The sequence below is a fragment of the Melitaea cinxia genome, chromosome Z (assembly GCF_905220565.1).
Source record: "Melitaea cinxia chromosome Z, ilMelCinx1.1, whole genome shotgun sequence".
Lineage (NCBI taxonomy): Eukaryota > Metazoa > Arthropoda > Insecta > Lepidoptera > Nymphalidae > Melitaea > Melitaea cinxia.
The window spans coordinates 590,902-612,437 of NC_059424.1; the positions used below are offsets into that span (position 1 = coordinate 590,902).

At 35.7% G+C, this 21,536-nt stretch overlaps 3 protein-coding genes across 3 annotated transcripts; 2 read left to right on the forward strand and 1 right to left on the reverse strand.

The window, feature by feature from the left end:
* Nucleotides 1-4,910: 4,910 nt before the first annotated feature.
* LOC123668465 (breast cancer anti-estrogen resistance protein 3 homolog) lies at nucleotides 4,911-8,035 on the reverse strand. The gene is made up of 6 exons (XM_045602196.1): nucleotides 7,976-8,035; nucleotides 7,597-7,824; nucleotides 6,293-7,293; nucleotides 6,050-6,218; nucleotides 5,524-5,701; nucleotides 4,911-5,272 (listed from the first exon to the last, which is right to left on the reverse strand). The coding sequence occupies exons 1-6, from the start codon at nucleotides 8,033-8,035 to the stop codon at nucleotides 4,911-4,913; spliced, it is 1,998 nt and encodes a 665-aa protein (XP_045458152.1).
* A 981-nt stretch (nucleotides 8,036-9,016) lies between these two features.
* On the forward strand, nucleotides 9,017-13,330 carry LOC123668466 (alpha-mannosidase 2-like). Its single transcript, XM_045602197.1, has 6 exons — nucleotides 9,017-9,080; nucleotides 9,178-9,950; nucleotides 10,022-10,114; nucleotides 10,204-10,398; nucleotides 10,473-10,584; nucleotides 10,668-13,330. Exons 1-6 carry the CDS (start codon nucleotides 9,017-9,019, stop codon nucleotides 13,328-13,330), a joined length of 3,900 nt encoding a protein of 1,299 aa, XP_045458153.1.
* A 600-nt stretch (nucleotides 13,331-13,930) lies between these two features.
* LOC123668522 (ADP-ribosylation factor-like protein 5B) lies at nucleotides 13,931-20,464 on the forward strand. Its single transcript, XM_045602257.1, has 6 exons — nucleotides 13,931-14,039; nucleotides 14,150-14,472; nucleotides 14,737-14,945; nucleotides 15,995-16,120; nucleotides 18,154-18,263; nucleotides 20,250-20,464. The coding sequence occupies exons 2-6, from the start codon at nucleotides 14,427-14,429 to the stop codon at nucleotides 20,296-20,298; spliced, it is 540 nt and encodes a 179-aa protein (XP_045458213.1). The 5' UTR covers nucleotides 13,931-14,039; nucleotides 14,150-14,426; the 3' UTR covers nucleotides 20,299-20,464.
* Nucleotides 20,465-21,536: the final 1,072 nt, after the last annotated feature.

Consider the following 21,536-nt stretch of genomic DNA (forward strand, 5'->3'; position numbering starts at 1 on the left):
TTTGATAACTTGAATAGGTCATTGCTGTCAAAAAATGGCATCGCTAGTTTCGTTCACTTTGCGGTAGTTTCAAATGGCGGCAATCAAAATGGCGGCCTCGATCATGTGTTTGACGGTTATCATTGTATGTTCTTTTATTAATATTAATGGATATAATGTTCCTAATGATTATTGAAAAATGTTTGCTCAATGTTTCGTTATTAGGTTATGTTATTGAATATATTTTGGATTTGTATTTGATTAGGGGTCGAGGCTCGAATTCGGTTCGACATCACGGAATATCACACGAAGGGAAGCTGGGCTGTGTTGAGATATCAACTGTATTTATTTTTCCTTGAACGAGCGATTACTAAACCAAGAAAACAACCAACCAGCAGCCTGCAGTCTTGATCCGTGTTCACTTTGTATCACGATGATTATCATTAATTAAATTTTATCATAATATGTCTGTTTTTAAAAGTAATAGTTTTTAATTTTCAATTGCCTGTATAAAACAATACTCTCGATTCATATGTACCTATGGGAGGTTAGTCTAGAACCTAACCAAATGTCACATTGTTTAAAAGTTGCGAAAAAACATCAAGTAAAATTAGTGGACGGCATTATTGTTTATGAAGACCAATTTTAGGAAAACGTAGTACTGTTAAGGTATCCTATGAACAATTGAACACGGCCATTTCATCATCAATATATATATAATAATTGAAAAGAATTGAATAAAACGCAAAAAGACCCTATTCACACGAAAATTAAATGAATAGTAATGCTTTGGAGAAGAATGGGGCAATCAGTCTGTATTATTGAAGATATCGCTGATACAACATATTCGCGTTCACTACAGCCTATTGCAGTCCTCAGACGGACGTGGGTCTTTCCAAGCCTATCCAGACAATATTACGTAGATCGTCATACAACTGATAGTCTCATTTCTGATCCTATCTTTGAGAAAGACCTCAAGCATAGCCCGTTCCATTGCCATTGCCGTTCCGTTATACGTATAGCAACTTGAAAGTTGTGGACCAGTCAGTGTCCACGTCTCGGCACCCTATGGTAAAACAAGCAGGACGCATAGCTCGAAGACTTGTCTTCAGGCATTGTATTTTCGAAGTGAAGACTCGACGAAGCCCGCCAAACGCCACCCAGCCCAACCGAATCAATGGCAGACCGCTGATGCCTACTTCGCGAAGTTGTTCGCCTAGTTGGATAGTTTGATAGTATATGCGTAACCAAACAAAAAATAAATAAATAAAAAGAAAAATAATACAATCTCCAAAAGAGCTTATGAACAAGCGCAAGAATAAAGTTTTTGAATCTAGTGTGATACTCGTCAAAGACATTGATATTGTTCCGCCTTAGCTTGCGATGGCCTCCTATTACTACTGCGATGAAAACACCCTTGATAAGAATCGCTATTTTCGTCACGTTGCTCTTGGCGGTGTTCTAATAGTTCTGATAATAAAGCCGCTAGTGAAATATTTCGACTGCATCGAGCTAGAGACGCGATTTCATAATATATATATGTGTATATGAATGACAAATTAGGCTAACTTATCATCTCGATATATCAACGGGATCGGGAATCCCGCGGGTAAAACTACGTGGTGTAGCTAGTTAAGTGTATAGAAATTTACTTTAGACTTCTACAGAGATATTTATGTACTTACTGTGGACGGGCAGTGTAAAGGTAGAACGATGTCGGTCCGGGGGATTAGAAAATAATTGGAACTCATTAATTTGACGTAGTGTAAGAGTTAAGTGTAGGTAAGATTTGGGATTCAGGGATTGTCGCTTGTCGAACGGAGGTCGAGCCTTTTCTCTTTGACCTTGCGATGCATATCGGCGTTCTAGCTTTGAACCACTCCGGACCGCGTATAGATATACTATCGTCGGAGAGTTTATCTTTGTGTTGATTTAGGTGTAATTATGTGCGGATTTGAACTAAATAAATTTAAAAAAAAATGTGTAAACGTTTTAGAACTTTATTATACGTTGGGTTTAAGTAGGATAAGCTTTTATATTTATATAAAAATGTTTCACTAAAGACGAGTTAAAATGACATCCTGTCTGTACAGTTGTACACGCTGGTGTGCATTTGTCCATACTTTGTCCTTATAAAACATTAATAAGTAACACGAGGAATTGCATGTCTAGATGTTTCGATAATTGACGGACATAAGTGATAGCACACGGCTGTAAAGACTTCCCCACTTTATGTGTATGTATATTTATAGTCACTATATAAGCAGTATGTATTCGGGGATCAGACCAACCACGCGCTCCTTACTGTCTCGATGTTATTTTCGCATATTTTTTGAACGAACGCACATAAAGAGCCCCGTAAAATAAATATATTTCGTTAGCAGATAGGATGTGGCGGTTCGATTCCCGCGACTCGTTTGCGTAATTAAAACATAAATGACATTAAGCTGTAAATGTTGTTACATTGAAGTAACGCGGTTTATTTACAAGAATGTCTCTACGTACAGTAAGAACATATTATACGGAAGAAATATATATTATATTATTTTAAAAGTAAGTTTTGTATTTTACGAACACTCAATAAATAAAGTCATTGCATTCTTTAACATTGTTTCATTTGTAAACTCTGGTCATGGAACTTACCAAGACACCAGCACTAGTTCTTATAAGGGGTGGTTTCAGTGGGGGGGGGGGGGTATTATGCCCCGGGCGCTATTTATAAAGGAGCTCCAAATGGTGCGCAAAACAAAAAAATGCTGGATATGTATGGTTTTTTAATTGGCTAAGGTGTTATGCCCCGAGCGTGAGTTAAGCTCGCTACGTCACTGGGTTGTATTTAAAATACGTTCGCGAGTGGGGCGACGGTGCTTAGCGTGACGAATTGTGACAATATAGGGGAGAGGGATCTTAAGAAAATGTGACATTCGCTTCTCATATTTTTTTTTTCATAACGATAATGTTATCACGTAGTTAGAGCTTATTTACGGTTGAATACCTACACATACTTATTAACACATTTATATTTTGAAATTAAAATAAATTCCAAGGTTCAGTCTGTACGTTGTGACGTGATAAAGAATATGGCGCGAGGAAGGGGCAGGGAACCCTCCCTGGGTTTCATAATGTTATAATTAAGAGTAACGTATTTACCGATTATTTCCAATTTGGTTCTTTCAAAATTTTATTCAATAATTTAAATTGAACTGAAACGATCGAAGTTGGACTTGCCACTCTTGCAACTAACCGATCAATTGAGAACATAAATATAGAATCTACAGATTAACATGTTTTATATGTCATCATTATTACAGCCTATACAGTCCACTGCTGGACATAGGCCTCCACAAGTTTACGCCAAAAATAACGTGAACTCATGTGTTTTGCCCATAGTCACCACGCTGGGCAGGCGGGTTGGTGACCGCAGGGCTGGCTTTGTCGCACCGAAGATGTTTTATATGTAAAACTTGATATTTATCATTAGCGCTATTGCAAACACAGTTCTGAAATATCGAGAACACTAAATGAACAACAACAATAATAATGTTTTTATAAATAAACTAGCTGTGTGCGCGACTTCGTCTGCGTGGACATTAACAAAAAAGTTATTGTTCAGTTCGCAGTTATAAAATAAATTTTCTAAAATAAAAGTAGCCTAGGTTACTCCTTATTACATCAGCTATCTATCAGTGAAGTTCCCCATTAAAATCGATCTAGCCGTTTCAGAGATTAGCCGGAACAAACAGACAGACAGACAGAGCAATAAAAACATTTATAAATGTCATTTTGGTATATATACCGTGTATTCATCCATATGCATTTAGTAAAAAGCAATTTTTATATTACAAACAGACACTCCAATTCTATTTATTTGTATAGCTTAAAGTGTTAGGGACCATGAAAGCTTAAAACTTAATTCTAAAAATTTATTTTTAAAACAAACAATTACAGGTAATATCGCTTAATGAAGCGCAACAGCTACACGACATTTTATATATCACTTCGCAGTGCTATACAGTGGCGAGTTTGTTGATAAGACCTATAGATAATTATGTATTTCAATTTTGGAAAAATACTAATTGTTTTGAATTTCGAAGGGACAGGTTTTCAAATACACCAACAGATAATAATGCTTTAATTATATTTATTTTATAAACATTGGGACAGAGGCTGTCCGTCCCTTACAGTTCATTACACACAAGTTTCCTGAGACAACTGTATCTACATAGGTTTTATACTTGTTGCATTATGTCTCTAGTCTCATAAAATTATTTTCATTTACAAAGTCCGATAAGCAATACCTACGTCATATAATCGTGTGTTAATCAAAAGTGATTTACACGTAAATAAAAATACGATTGTTTCGATTTCATATTTTATTTTGATAATGAACTAAGTAGGTAATATTAGTCTTGTAACCTACTCGTAATCTTTAGGCTACTTAGTGATTACTTTCTTATCGTCAATAGCTTAGAAAGTATTCATAAAATGCAGATGGCGTGATATTTTCAAATGGTAACACTGTCGAAGGGGGAGTGACGCTACGGCGATTTATTTTATATAAAATGTATAAAAATATAAAATGATATCGAACAGCAGTCAGTGTCATAGATGACATTCACCTTTAGGAGCCACGCGTGGACCTTCGTGCGGAACCGTGGAATGTGGACAAACATTAAGAAAATTGACATTTACAAAATACATTACACGTAAAATATTTCCTAAATGACAAGATACTTAGTGCATGGGAGCTGTTTCAGTTCTCCTAATACATTGTTAATACAAGCATTGAGGGCTTTTTCATATGCATTAATTTAATTTAAGCGCATTAACATGTCGCAATTGTTGTTCTACCGATAGTTTTAATCGCTAATGTCGAGACAATGCGCTATTACACAAAACATCCAATACATAAGTATATACACGTGTAAAATTTACACAGCGTCGTCGCTATCCGGCGGTTGGTTCGCCAACTTATTGGCCATAGCCGTGAGTATGTCCGTGAGTCTGGCGAAGCGCTGGCTGGGACTAGTGAGGGCGCCTCGTTCGCCCCACAGGAAGTTTATGTGGAACTCGGTTCGGAACAGCTCCAAGAGAATTGGATCCAACATTGGACCAAGGGACGACATCTCTTGCACAACTGTCCGAGCGTTTCGCTTGAACATCTCGACTTGTTGGGGGAAGTGTCTCGCCGCCTCGAGGTGGGCTGCCGTGGCGTTGAAGTCAAAGTCCAGGCTGTTCATGAGACTGCTCGGAAAGGAATCGTCCGGCTGCAACAGACCTCCTCCTTCACCGTCTGTAACATATAACAAAGTTATGATTTATGGGCAAATATTTGGTGCGTCAAGATTTAGCCGTAGGGTTCCGCTTGTTTCGTAGATTAATAATAAAATATAGTGAGTAACTTGAATTAAAATTTAAATGTAAAACGATAAAATGATAAAAGTAACAAGTTATGTTATTTTAATAAATAAAGGACAATAAAACAAATTATGATAAGTTTTGGAACAATAGACAACAAAGTTATCCCAAAATATGAAACCTTACCAAATAAATGGAAACAGAGAACGGGCGGTATGACGTAAGGTGTAGTCGTGTTAGGAGGAAGAGGGTTCGTGCCCTCGTTCATACTTTTAAAACATGGTCGCAACTTTGCTTCAAACATGAACGCGTTGTCCGTGTAGGCTCGTCTCAAGATATTCCACGCATTCTCTAAACATTCAACCTAAAATAATATGTACATTTTATGTCATACTAGCTGTGCGCGCGACTTCGTCCGCGTGGAATTTAACAAAATAATTATTGTTCAGTTCGCAGTTATAAAATAAATAAATTTCTAAAATAAAAGTAGCCTAAGCTACTCCTTATTACATCAGCTATCTGCTAGTGATAGTCCCGTCAAAATCGATCAAGCTGTTTCAAAGATTAGCCGTACAAACAGACAGACAGACAGACAAACAAAATTTGTAAAAAAGGTTATTTTGGTATAGGTACCGTGTATACATCATTCCAATTTTATTTGTTTGTATAGATTTTTAAGTAAACAAGCAACGGTAACTAATTTTGTACTCACCTGTGGCATACATAGACCGAACATAATAGCTGAGAACCCATATAGGTTTCCTAAGGCCGTTTTAGTCTCAATAGCCAACAGTATCCAGTCGTTAATCGTATCAGCTCTTTGTCGGTCGGTCTGGCAAGTTAAGATAGTTACTGCTACTAGCAAACGAAAAGCTTCTACTCTGTAATTAGAAATTATATCATCAGTTTCAAGTTGTAATTTGGTTGTAGTTCCAATATGTTTGTTGTTTGTTACCTTTCAATGACATCCATTCGAAGAGCACGTCCTTGTGGCAAGAAGCAAAGTTCTAACCCTGACGCAGTTTTGTCAAGTTTCTCTATTTGTATAGAATCCTCTAAGAGAAAGTGAAGGTCTATTTTTGTCATGTGATTAGCTAATATTCTTGGACCCGAAGTTCGTAACAAAAGTTTTATTGTATGCAAAGTTTCAGATTCTAAGGGCTTGTTCAATGTAGGGGGAATAATTTGTGATTGAAAATTTTCTAGATTTATTCTTGATTCCACGGCATAATCCAAATTTTCTAGCTGCAAGAGCCTCGCTTCCGTTAACTCATAGTCAAACTGTTGCTTATTAGTCGGGGTGTTGACTATGTGGTAGTCAGCATCGTTCCTCGATTTGTTGTTTGGGTCACTGTGCGCGGAACTTTGCGTAGAATCACCGGAGCCGTTACCGGAATCTGAGCCCGAAACGTGATAGAGTCGATGCAGTTCCAGTCGCCTGTCGTCAGCCTTGGGGCCGTCGTACCTGGCGGGTTTCGCGGGTGGACTTGTGGGCAAATTAGCGTCCCACGTGTTTGAACTCGAGTTTGAGTCGCTCGCAAAGATTTTCGCGTGTTTCATTGTTTGACTTTGAATTACACCATCGGCACTCGCACTTTTGCCATGTGTCACATGATGCGCCATGTCTATTGGAGTTAAGGAATGCGACCGTTGTTTCTTAAAAGGTACACGAAGCGACCCTCCAGGCTTCGCTGCGAAGTGACTGTACAGGCTGTATGCGTTACCGTAGTTACTCTCACCGTTTGGAGACACCGTGGCTCCCGTTTCTTCGCCTGATATAAAATTAGTCAAAGGCACCATTCTGTTAGCGGGATACTGGATTCGCGCTCCCGATGCCGCGGATATCGGTTTCCCCGAGCCGACGTAGGACGTGATGAGATCTGCCACAGTGTCATAGGCCTCATCCTCGAATTGATACTGATATCTTTCAAAAACAGTGTCAGGGTGAACAATTATCTAGAAAGTAGAAAACAAGTAAAAAAAAATAACAATCGCTTAAAGGGTAATAAACAACATAGGTAAATATTAAAATAGATTTACTAAGTCTTACTTATTTCATGTGGTGTGTTATTGTTGTTTGAATGTCTGTCTTTGTGGGTCTCCTCCACCGTACTTCGGAGAGCTCAAAAAGCTGTCGGACCCGGTTGTTATCAAATACACCTAATAGAGAATGTTATCAATAGTTCGCCAACACGCAGAGAAAGAGGTCTGCAATAGGATGTTACAGACTAAATCATGACACTTATTGGCCCAACTCACTCTCTGGATGACAAAGTGTAGGTGTTGTCCGTTGGAACGGCAACTAAGCACGTAGTTGTCTGGCTGCGAGGAGGACTCCCGCACGAGGAACTCGCGGTCTTGCTGCAGCAGGCTCTCGGCCGCCGTACGACTCAGTGCGCCGTGGTACCAGCCGTGCGATATTATTTGGTCGGAGGGCAGTGATAGCTCCCACTCCAACAAGCCGGACGTTGTCATCGCACTTGTATCCTACGATTTACACAATTTTTATTAATTTCTTTAACAATAATTTGTTGTAAATATTCCAATAAAAAAGTAAAAACAGACAAAACTTTTCTTCGTAATAACAGTTAAGTATGTAAAAGTTGACGAAAGTAAAATATTTCTTGTTCGTAATCACTTTGTTTACTTTAAAATTTGATCGTTCGATAACTAACAGAGGGTCAGCAGTAAAGTCCATTCTGTACTGCCGCGAACTAAATTTCTTACGAAGCGTCGTTCACTTACCATTTTTATTGAAGATATCCAATAAATGCAATGTTGATGTGAGTGCGAAACGGTCGTTCGCGAGGGGACGTGCGCTCGTGGGCTGACGAGGGTTGTCGCGATCAATAGTATACCCGCCCTATTTCACTCGCATGTTGGTAGCGGAAGGGAGGAACTTCGCGCGTAACCACGGCGCACGCGTACTATTGTGACTAGTTGATTTACTTTGTGTGTACACCGGAAATGACTATTACTGATCTCTCAGTGCGTATGTCGATCATTTCCGTTTTTAATTAACGTTGATTTGTGGTTCTATTGAACACATGAATGTATGATTCGTTCATATTTAGGTTTTAAACATTATTGGTAGGTATAATGAGTAGGTATTGCTAAAGTCTTTGGAATATCGATTAAATTATTTAATTAATAATGAGTTACATATTGCGACTACTTTGAACCTTCTTTTTAAACAAACTTTTTATTTCCATAATACTCAATTATATCTACCCCAGTACTGAGAAGATTAAAGTACTTAAGTAAATAGTATAACGATATGGCGTATTTTCTAAGATTTTTGTGTAGTCTGGCTTAAGAAGGATTAAATAATTTTTAAAATTTTGAAATAAAATTGTTGCAATTTATATGTGAGAAGAAACCTACCAATAAAAGTTTAATTTTGTAACAATCCATGTGTAATAATGAATGAATATTTTTGATATGATGTTGTAACTGTTTAGAATTTCCTAATGTATGGGTAACAGTAAAATAAAATCGTACAAATGCATGTGTTATGCTTAAATTTACCCCATTGAGCGACTTCTTAGACAATACAAGGAAGGAAAAAACAAATCGAGAAACCTAACACTTTATTGATGTTAACGCTTTAAACATCCGATCATTTTTTGTTCCGACGTTGGCATTTAGCGCGGTGCTTCGTATTCAGGCTGAGGTCGAGATGGTTGATAAAAGAAAGCCTTATAAGCTACAATTTGTTATAACTTTTATGCTCATAATTGCAAGTGATTGTTATGAAAAAAGTATGGCCAATTATTTAATGTGTGCTCTGCATAATCGATATGATAACGGGTGCATTATATTGTTATCATTCTTTTACAGCCTTAAGAAAAATCGTAAGAAATCAATCAAAAATGGTGCAAACACCTTTTAGCACGAGCAACGCAGACTTCCGTCTGAGTAGCAAGTCACGTCATATTCCTCAACAGTTTATGTTTCCCGGCTATACTCATGTAAAATCGGTCATACATAAAATGCAACGACCTAAAATATCTACAATATTGTCTTCAATAGACACGGGAAGGAGCAGGTCGATGTACTCTCGAATGAACATATCAAAAAACGATAACATACAACCGTACGAGCTGAGGATAGCCAGAGATGCCATAGCCGACGTTATTCGTCAAAGTGAAGATAACTTTCTATTTGGCGACAGTGAGTCAGTTGGTCTTAGTGACGACAATGACACTGAAGTAAAACTTTCTTATGCCATACCTACCTCTAGGTTCTTTACAGCTTTGGATGAACCACAGCAGCCGGGCGCATCGAAACCTTACGAAAATAGTATTTCGATTCCAGAAAACTCAATTCAGGACGTAAAAAACAATATTTTCGTTAATAGCGTTTCCGACAAAAATACTACTCTGAATGAAAAATATGACCCGAACTTAACTAAAGCCAAGTTGCAGAAGCTGAACAAATCAAGTTATGATGTAGAAATAGAAAAAGCGGATTTACTTATCGAGGAAGCACCCATAGTTATCGAAAGCTTATTTTATAACATGACGGAGACGGTACCCTACATTTGTGTAGCTTTACGCCAAGCCAAAGCCGATATCGACGCTCAAGAGAAATTTTCCCACCTGGACATTGAGGTAGGAGAGCAGCGATCTGCATTTTTTTTAACTTGTAAAAGGTTACGATTAAACTCCTATTTATTTTAAAGCCAGCATGGATGGTAAAAAGACAATTTTGGAATCAAGTTTATGAAAGCCGTTATGAATCGCTTATGAGAAACCAGAAGTGGCCTCCCTTAAAAGTAAGTTTTATGAATGAATTATTAAATTAAAATAATTTATTTTCATCAATAGAAAGAGTAATGTATTAATTGTTATTGTATTTTATTAGGTTATTTTAATTCCGAGATCTAACATACACTCAATTTGGAAACAATCATTTGAAAGTCTGCATAATGACACGGTTCGGCGAATAATTTCAAATATTGTTAAAAAACTTCAGTTTTATCCAAACTTAACCTTTTCTTGGAATGAAGTCTCCCATCTTAGCCAGTGGTGGAAGGGGGCGCGGCCGAAGACTCGAGCGGTTAGTTACTTTCTTATTGTGTCCATGCTAATTCATAGTAAGCAAATTTACAAATAATTTAATAACTATCATAGGCGTTCCGTCGTTTAATTAAAGAAGGACGACTAGAAATAACTTCAGGTACTTGGGTCGAAACTGATGAGTCTGTGTCACATTTATTTGGTATTATACATCAACTAATTGAAGGTAAAATAAAATTTTATTATATCTGTACGATTAAAACATCAGTACAAGTATTCTTAAAAAGTAATGGTCTACCCTGTTTGTAGGTCACCAGTGGTTGCAACATCATCTGAATTACTCGCCAGACGTTGCTTGGCTGACAAGCAGCGTGACGCACAGTCCCACCATGGCTTACCTATTATCTGCATCTGGAATAACAAATTTAGTTCTAACAAATTTACATTACTCCTGGCAACAGTATCTCACCGAATACCAAAATACCGACTTCCTGTGGGTTCAAAATTGGGATAACGACAAGAGCACCCACACGAACCTTAACGATGTTCTCAAAAAAATTGGAAATGATAGATATCCGAAACATTCTGTCCTTACTCACTATTTACAGTTTAATTTTGCTGGTTTTCAAGCGTGTGGTCCACAGGGTGAAATTTGTGCAACAGAATTCAATTTTGCAAATAGTGATAACAATTTAGATATTAGTATATTTAATGTAAAAGAGAAAGCTGAAAGATTGCTCGAACAGTATTCTAAGACTGGCACTACATCCACTCACAACGTAGTTATTGCACCTTTAGGAGATTCCTTTAGTTATGAATTTCAAACGGAATTCGATTTTCAGTTCTACAACTACGATAAGATTGCAGATTTTGTAAATAACAATAGAGATATTTACAAAGCTTCCGTAGAGTTTGGCACGACCAAAGATTACTTTAATTCCATTCTATCGAGTCAAACATCTTTTCCTACTGTGAAAGGAGATTTTCTTAATTTTGCAGACATAAGCGATGGCAGTCCCGCTTACTGGACAGGATTTTTCACTTCCAGACCACAATTAAAAATTTTGTTAAGACGCCTTCAATCCACTTTACGCAGTACAGAAATTCTTTTTTCCTTTGCTGTTAATTACGATACCTTTAAATCATACAACACATCTGAACTCTTTGAGCTTTTGCAGAATGCTCGAGAAGTCATTGCTCGTCTTCAAGATCGGAACGTTGTGTCAGGAACGCTGACGTCTACAGCGATGAGATACGTTCATACTCAAATTATAAACACGGTTAAAGATTGCTGGCGTATACAAGAAGTAGCAGCTAGTTTACTTAGTTCGAAGGAAGGCCAAAATAAAACTTATCTAGAAAAGTATGTTTATAAGGATGGAGAGTTCGTATCTTCTTTTAAATCGATTACACCCGGTGATCAAATTTACGTTTTTAATTCACTTAATCAAGAAAGAACCGAAGTTATAGAACTGTTGACTAGACATCCAAACATTCGCGTCGTAGATCACGATGAGAACGAGGTAACCACTCAGATCAATCCAATTTGGAAATTTAATTACGAAAACAAAATTAAAATATCGAAACAATTCTTTAAAGTTACTTTCATCATAACTGTCCCACCGTTGACCTTCGAGTTGTTTAAAATTAAGAATACATTCGACAGCACCCGAAGTGCTTCTACTATATATTGCAACGTATGTCGTTTCGATGGCATACAAAACTTTTCTTTTGATATTCGTCCAATTGATGAAGGTGATATCCAAATTGAAAATTACCGACATCGACTTATTTTCGATGAATTTACCGGATTTTTAAAAACTGTCGTTGAAAAATGGACGAATACTGAGAGAGTTGTCCATGTGGATTTTGGAGCATTTCGAAGTTCTCATAAAAACTCCGGTTTGTTTTTGTTTAACACTAATTACACTAAACCTTTAGAGGACATCCTATCTCCTTTCACATTCAATCCCAAATCAAAGACCATCATGATCATATCTGGGGCTATCACTACAGAAGTGATATCTATTTACGGGCCGTTGCTCCAACATTCGGCTAAAATATTTAATCTAATCAACAGTCCCTTATCCGAAGCTATAAGATTTGAAACCAAATTAGACTATGAGATTTCTCCTAAAAATAGAGATTTAGAAATATTCATTTCGATACAGACGGACATAGCCAACGGCAACCCACCAGAGTTGACTGTCGATAACAATGGTTTTCAATACACATCGCGCGCTATCAATGTGAGCAAACGAATTGAATCCAATGTGTATCCTATGACGAACATGGTGTTTATACAAGACCATAAAAATAGATTGACAGTAGTCACTGACCACGCGCAGGCCGTGACGGCTCTACAGGAAGGTCAGGTAACCGTGATGCTGGATCGGAGAATTCTTTATGATGACGGTCGTGGGTCTGGGGAAGGTCTCGCCGATAGCGCTGCTACTTACCATACACACTATATATTACTGGAAAACCTTATCCAACCCACTAACAGATACGACAACATTTTGTTAAGAAACAGGTTAAGATTGCCCAGCTTATCTGCCATTTACCTCGCTAATACTTTGAACTATCTGCTGGATGTTTTCTTTATAAGTGTTAGAGAGATCAATTTTTGTCATTTTGCGTTTAGACCTCTTATAAAAAAATCTTTTCCTTGCGATGTATCTATGATTAATTATAGAGTAATTCTTAATAGAGGGAATCCAGTAAAATATTTTCCAAACACAGTTCTGATAGTACTCCATCGACAGAGCTTCACTTGTCTGGTAGATCAAGCCACGTATGTACGTTGTAATGGAGAAGACCAGCTAAGGCTAGACAAAATGTTTCATAACATAAGACTTGTGCTTCAAACTAATCTAGTGGGCACTAACGAAGGAGTTCCGGTTACCACGCTTAACTACGAAAACTTTCCACCGATGGAAATTACAACATTAAGAATATATTTTGGAAATTAATTTTTATTTGACAATTTGAAAAGGTTGATAATTTTTAAAACATTACAAAAGTAAACAAACACATTTATTCCATGAAAATATAACGAAACATTTTAAAATCATTTTACTAAAGCTTTTAGAGAACAAAATATCTATCAACATATTTTAAACTATATTAAATTATTCTGTTTCTGTACGATCGATATAAAAATCGTCGTAAAACTGTAAATAATAATAGTTGTCATTTAAAAATAATTATAATTGTAATTATGATAGGCGTACATGTATTCTAAAGAAGTAAAAATAAAGATCTATAAGCTTGGAAATATTTGTGATATAAGAAAATGAGTTAAGATTACTCATCTTCATACATTCCTATTTGAAAAAGGCTTCAGCTTGGCTTAAGCTACTAAGCTAGTGTTACCGTATACAATAAAATATAATTAATTACTTTTAATGCAGTCTTATTTAACAAATCAAAATCTTCAAATTAATTAATATAATATTATCATAAAGAAAAAAAATCTAGATTAATCAATTATTCATTGCGTCAACAAGAATGACATATAGTTTATTTTATACAGTTATCATCGACCGACTTGCAATAGATTATGGTGAGTGGTAACAGTTACATTATATACTCTTTGGTAACAGTCCTTATTCTGTTTCTTATTGTGTTGGTGTCAATTGATTAATTTTAGTGAATAATTTGAAGTAGATAGTGAATAAGGTAGAATAATAACTTGTTTTAAACTTGTCACTTATTAGTATATATTAATGTTGTGTTTTAAACTAATTTTTTAAAAAGAAATAAGACTAAATTGACCTACTTTTCAACAGGTGTATCTCCATAATAAGGCTCTCTGGTCAAATCGAATAGAAATGAAACGACGCGTAACATATTTTTTGGAAATTTAACTCGAAAAAAGGATCCAATAATGATTTGTGTGTTGAGGGAACACGTCAATGTTGTGAATTAGTTTAATAAATATTAGATACTAAGTTACAATTACTCGTAGTGAATTTGCATTTGAAAACATTCGCAGACGATGTCAATATCGAAATAAAACAAGTCTTATGTCGCGGAACTCCTGAATTTGTTTTTATAAATCTCACTATGGGCTTGCTCATTTCGAAAATATGGAGTTTATTCGGAAACGAAGGTGAGTGAAATTTGTAAGTTACTTGAAGCGAACCAGTAGGATGGCATGTCGTAACGCGATAAGATAATGTTATTTGCTGTACGTGCTCGTCTAAGACTTCTTTATTTAATTACTAACATATTGTACTAAAAACAATGACACGTACAATTAGAATGAAACATGCTAATTCCTTATTTGCAGTTTGTCTTTGTTTTCAATGACACATTCGTTTTTTTTTTGGTATTAATCAGTATTAAAATTGATTATTATTTTATTATATTTTAGAACACAAGTTAGTGCTTGTGGGTTTAGACAATGCAGGGAAAACAACAATACTCTACCAGCTGCTCCTGGGTGAAGCGGTTCACACGAGGCCTACTATTGGCTCTAATGTAGAGGAAGTGGTGTGGAGGAACCTGCGTTTTGTGATGTGGGATCTTGGAGGGCAGCAGAGTCTACGATCTGCTTGGACCACATACTACACCAATAGTGAAGTAAGTATCACTAAACAATATTTATAACATTTAAACTTGCTTGTTGTGGCTGTTTATATTTAAACAATATCATTAAGTGGCAATAGCTGCGAACTGTGTTGTAAACATAATGTGATCATTACATTTAACTGTTATCATTACTACTTTTATATTTGATTGTATATAAAATAAATAAGCTTAGAAGGATTACTTTCCTTGTATTTTGCAAATAAGTAAATACCTTACTAGAGTCCTGTGTCGGTTCTGTGCACTCGAGACACAAGCACAAAAGACCAGGTCATGAGTAACATGACTATGGCCTATACACATTTTTATTAGGTGCAGGAGTTGAACCCACAGCTAGCTAGCGCATTTGTCAATTGCTATCATTTTGTTAGTGGGTTTGAATGCTGTGCAGTGTTACTGCTGAATCTGGTTACGAAAATACTTTTTTTAAGTAAAACTTCGAGTGTGTTATGAAAATTGTGATCGGGCGCGACGAACGGAAGCTAAGACGGAGATATAACTTAGTGAAGATAGAAAGTTTTACTTCAGTTGTGTGGTCTAAAGCACACTCGTTTTTTAAAGTTATTTTATCAATGTTCATACTCATGAGATATTTGATAGTTTATTTTCACAGTTATTGCTGTTGCACTGCTATTTGTAAGATTGTAAATTGTAATACTGTGTTGCAATGCCGGTTACTTATGACGATGCTTATGAAATTTTAGTTTTTTATTAATTATTACGACGAATATTTGGTTACTGTTAAAATTCTTTGAAGTATTCTAGTTACTATTATGTAAATGACTGCTGGCGATTGTACTATTGATTATTGAATTATATTTATGATGCTAACATGTCTGTATTGAGTTAAGCACTGATGAAGGATGTGTGTTTACTTTTGCGTGATTACATATGTTTGCACATAGCTGGTATGTTATGGTTTGGTTCCATCCTTATTATAAATATTTATGTATGTCTCACAGATGTGTATAATGGGCAGAAGTTTCCCTTGAGTGGATTAATGTGTATTAATATTTATTTAGCTGTTTTTGTTAATGTTACAGTTTGTGATAATGGTAATCGACTCAACGGACCGTCAGAGGTTGAGCATTAGTCGTGAGGAGCTACATCGGATGCTGTTACACGAGGAACTCAGCAAGGCATGTCTGCTAGTCTTTGCCAATAAGCAGGTACAAAATTTTTAATCCTAAATCATTATGAATTTACTAGTAGCTACTTTTTTTATTTGGGTAATACACAATTATGACAGTAGGCGTATACAACCACGTAAAAAAGTACATAATAAAACAATCAATGTACTATGTGAATGAAAATTTTGCAACAGACATGTTAAAATAACTAATTTTTCTTAGCCAAGGTAAATCAACAGTTAGTTAAATGAATAAATAAATAAAACAAATGTAAAAATATTTTTCTGTAACTCAGTTGGCAGTAACCGTTTTGTGTGTTCTAGGGATATGGGTCCGATTGCCTTGTGTTCTGCTAATTGCGTTTGTTATACTGACAAGTAATAAAATAAGAAGCATTAGACACAGTCGAAAAATAATATTTTAAATATGCATTGTTAGAAATATCACACTACTTATTCACTAGCTTGGAAACTAGCTTTGGAATAAAATAAATCATCAAAACGGTACACCCAGTAAATAGTTATAAGGTAAAACAAAAAATAGATACAGTTGAATTCAAATGTCAAAATTATGAATCGCTATTAAAATCAGCTGTTACGAAATAACACGGACATGAACATATCCAGTCTTTATATTTAGTTAGTAGAAGGACTTTTAATTAGTGTCCTTTGTCGAACGCAAAGAAATTTTTAAAAGCTTATTTATTTTATCTCACACAACAATAAACATGACTGTATTTTAACTGCGGTAGGGCACAGCAAGAAATTTTCTGCTCAGAATATGAAGCAGTCCGACTGTGGTAGTACCTCGACCTTACAGAAGATCACAGCTAAATAATACTGCTTTCAAGCAGTGTTGTGTTCCTGTTGGTGAGTAAGGTGACCAGAGCTCCTGGGGGAATTGGGGATAGGGTCGGCAACGCGCTTGCGATGCTTCTGGTGTTGCAGACGTCATAAGCTACGGTAATCGCTTACCATCAGGCGAGCCGTACGCTTGTTTGCCGAACTAGTTATATAAAAAAAAGTGTTTAAAAGTAATGTACAATATTTTTGTATCAACAATAAAACATATTTTGAAGCGATTATTTAATATATTATCAATTATAATAAATTATACTCGTAATGTTTGTTTCATATTATATATAAGTCCAGTCTTCTGCTATGTATTATATTTCAAGTGTATGTAAGTAGGTTAAACGGTCTTCGTACTTTTTAAAATCTACATATGCTTGTCTTTATTTCAATGCTAATGAAATTATAATTTATATATAAAATGAAAGAATTAAACAAATTGAAAAAAGCAAACTGACTTATCTAAAATTTTATAAATAATTTTAAATTTATCATAAAATCGTACGTGCGTGTAATTGAGGACACAAACAAGGAATCGATCTTGTTATCTCGCGCATTCCTCAACGCTTGCTTGTGAGTGACCTTACAGCCGCGTTGTCCGCTTACGACGCAACTGTGTCAATATTGACGTCAGATTTTTTTGAAACAACAATACGAGTATAACTTGAGTGTCACCGTTAAAAACAATTATCTCTAGTTTAAGTAGGTATTTCGTTTAAGAGGCTTCTGATTGTTACGTTTTAAATGTTATGCGACACAATGTCACTGGTTTAGCCTTTCGGACTTTCTAAAGAGTTCTGTATTACCGTGTCGAGATTGTAACACGATGTAAAAGAGTAGAAATTAAATTTGTCATTTTTGTATCGTTTATTATTATTTGATAATTATTAATAGGGTATTAAGGCGTTTTGAAATATCGTTGTTGTAAAAAAAAAACAGAGTGAACATTCTTAATTATTTTCTATATTTGTACTGTGGGCAAAAACTAAATGCATCGCAAAAAGACAGCTGCTCGAATTAAACCTTACAGCTTAGGATCTGATGAAGATGAGAATTCAGAACTAATGTTTTTGTAACAATCATCTAGGTTTGTCAAAACGTCGAAGCAGTGTAACCTTGTGGGTCGAGGTACTTCCCCAGTCGGGCTGGTCCGAATTTTGAGCAGGATATATCCTGTGCTGTGGCCTAGTTTTATAAATAAACATGATTTGCTGTCGACAGGATGTGAAGGGGTCGATGACTGCGGCAGAGATATCAGAACAACTAGACCTGACATCCATCAAGCAACACCCCTGGCACATCCAGGCGTGTTGCGCGCTCACCGGCGAGGGGTATGGACTTCACTCATTAACGCTTCAGCCTGTAACATCCCACTGCTGGGCATAGGCCTCTTTCCCCATGTAGGAGAAGGATTGTAACATAATCCACCACGCTGCTCCACTGCGGGATGGCAGATATGTTCTCTACTGTGAGTAACAATCGCTACCGGGTATTTATGATAACAACCGGGACCGATGGCTTAATCTTTACAGTGTGCTTTTCGAGGCACGGTGGGGAGACCCCACAAGAACAGACATTCAAATTGGAAAGAAATATTTGTACAAATCGGAACATCCATCCCGATCGAGATTTGAATCAGCAAACCGTTGGTGTTTTAGGCGTCTACTCCCACCACCACAACTGCGCGTCTAACATGTTTATATTATTTAAATTTGTAACTAGGCGTAGCGCAACAGCAAACCAATGAAACCAGATAGACATGTACGTACTTGTATAAAACTATAGTTATGGGAGAGTAATAGTAATGTACATCGACGAGCCAGACGGTAGTAGTAAAATAAAATTGACGGATACCATCGCACGCTTGCTCTACTAGCGAGACGCTAACGTTATCCCCTTGCAACGAGTTTTGATTACCGTAATATTAGTTAATGTTTATGACTACTGGAGCTAAAGCCCGCGATGGTAAGGCCTTCGTTATTTTTTTTGTATTACCTTATACTTTATAATGTTAAATATTTATACTGAATCTAAGAGAGAGAGTCAAAATAAGAATAATAATAATACTCTTTATTGCACACCATTGAAAGATACAAACAAAAGTGGTACAATTAGAGGAAGATGTACTAAGGCGGTCTTATCGCTAAGAGAGCGATTTCTTCCCGACAACAAAAATATAATATTTCTCCGTAAAATAAAGTAGATTAGTGATTGTTACATGTATATGTCATGTCAAGCCTCCTATATTTCTAAAAAAATGTAGTCTTCAAACTGTTTCATCGGTTTTTGACATAATTATATCGTGATATATCTATATTATATGTCGCCTCCAAACTCCCCTTCATTTATTTGCAACTAGCGAATTTAAAAATTGTATTTTATCACTAGAATCTCTCACTCATTAACTCAGACTCTGGTAGACATTCAGTTACTTATGTGTTATATTAACTTGTCACCATCCGTTACAATTGGATCGTAGCGTATTTTTTTCTATCAGTTCTAGAAGTCAGAATGTAACCATGAATTAATAAATATCGAAAAGCTGTGAAGATAATTTGTTTGTTTCGTTTTAAATATATAATTAACTTAAAATATGTACTGTTATTTTACTGTCTTGTACGCTCATAATTTCTTTGTTGTTTACCATATGTTTTCTTAGTAAGGGATATTATTGTAATTCTTTTGGAAAATAAAGTCCTTAATAGCGTAAGACAGCGTGGCTCTAGGGAAATGAAGCGAATTTGAATAATTATCAAAACTCATTGGGATGAATCCAAATGATAAATATTTTAGCCCCAGGTCTGTATCCGTGGTTTTTATATAACTTGACTTCAAAAGTCAACATATTTTATTATTTGAAAACCAATTTCCGTCTGATTTTATAGTACATGGCAGTAGGGCGCTTCGAAAAGTAATATAATAGGGTAGTTGTATGCAATTAGTGTTAACTCAACTTTCAACATAAACTGTGTATTTTTTGTCGAAATTTTGTAATATTAGTCGATGTGTAATGGATGTGATGGTTTTTCTTAAACGATAGTTGAGCTAATGTAATTTTGCTTCAAAATAATCTTCCACAACAAGGTTATTTTTATGTTCCTCTTGGCGAGTAAGGTGACCAGAGCTCGTTCCTTGGGGAGGGGGGGGGGGGGATTGGGGATATGGTCGGCAATGTATTTGCGATGCTTCAAGTGTTACAGGCTATAAGCTACGGTAATCGCTTACCATCAGTTGAGCTGTACGCTTGTTTGTCGACCTAGTTGTATATAAAAAAAGTCATGTTAATGTAACATTTATATGGATGTATGTTATTTCAGGCTACACCTAGGCCTCGAGTGGATCGCGAGCCGGATAAAGAAGAAATGACGATGAAGGCGACTGCTTACTAAATGTTACTTTTTTTTTCGATAAAGAAGTAATTTTTTTTTAAAACAAATGAATTGAAATCCTATTATTCCCGTTTTGGTTTTGATTTAAAATAAATAAAATATTTCGCATGGCATAAATATTGTAATAAAAACAACCTCTTGTATGCTTTATTATTTTATTTCAACTACACATTTCATAGTAGAACAAATAATTGTACAGTTCTGAACTAAACATCGAATGCAATCGTGAAAACATTGAGTGAGATTATAACTAACTTATTACATAAACATTTCATTTTCTGAACATTGTCTTTCATACGATAGAAATTATCACAAAATGTCAGCTAAAATAAATATAATGTACATTATATAATATATAAATATAATATGATATCGAACGAGTCTGATTCTACTGTATTTGTACAAATTAGTAAAATAATTTTAAAAATTAACGAGACGCAGTTCCCGCTTGAACGTAATCACAAACGAAATAATCTTACAAGTAAATCATATGTACACTCCATGTTATATACAAATAAATAAACCCATAATGTTCGTCTGACGCAATACTCAACTTTACATCGAAAATTATATTAATTAGTGATAACTGATTTACAGAGAGAATTTAAAATGGATCGAAAGTTCTTAATATGTAGTTGTATGTAATGTGTGAACGATGAACATTTAGAGAGTAAGACGTGTTCGACGTCTGCCGACAGGAGTATTTGCTATACGACGACATTTAACACTTAACGATCACTAACAGTATAAGATGCCTTAAAACTAGTCCGTAGGGACTCCATTACGATACAGATCCTAAATTGAGATTCAGACACGCATTATGTTTAAAACATTCATTAGTAAATATTAAAATACGTTCGAAAGTTACATATAAACATATTTAGAACGTAAAATATACAATGTATATCTATAATTATGCGAACACAACCAAATACGGATCGATGATTGTACTTTAAAATTAACGTTTAATAATATTAAAAATTAAACTAATCGAATGTTACGTAATTAAAATTTGGCAAAATTTGTGAACAGCGGGCGACGGAACGCCACCAGCCACTCAATATAACATACATACATGATATATACATACAAAACGAGGGTAATTTGACTAAGTGAGCATAGATGTATCAATGAAATAGCAGCAAAATTATGCTGGATATTATCAAGTCGTACTCGGGCGAGGTCGCGCCTCCTATTTCGCTAACATCGACAAGT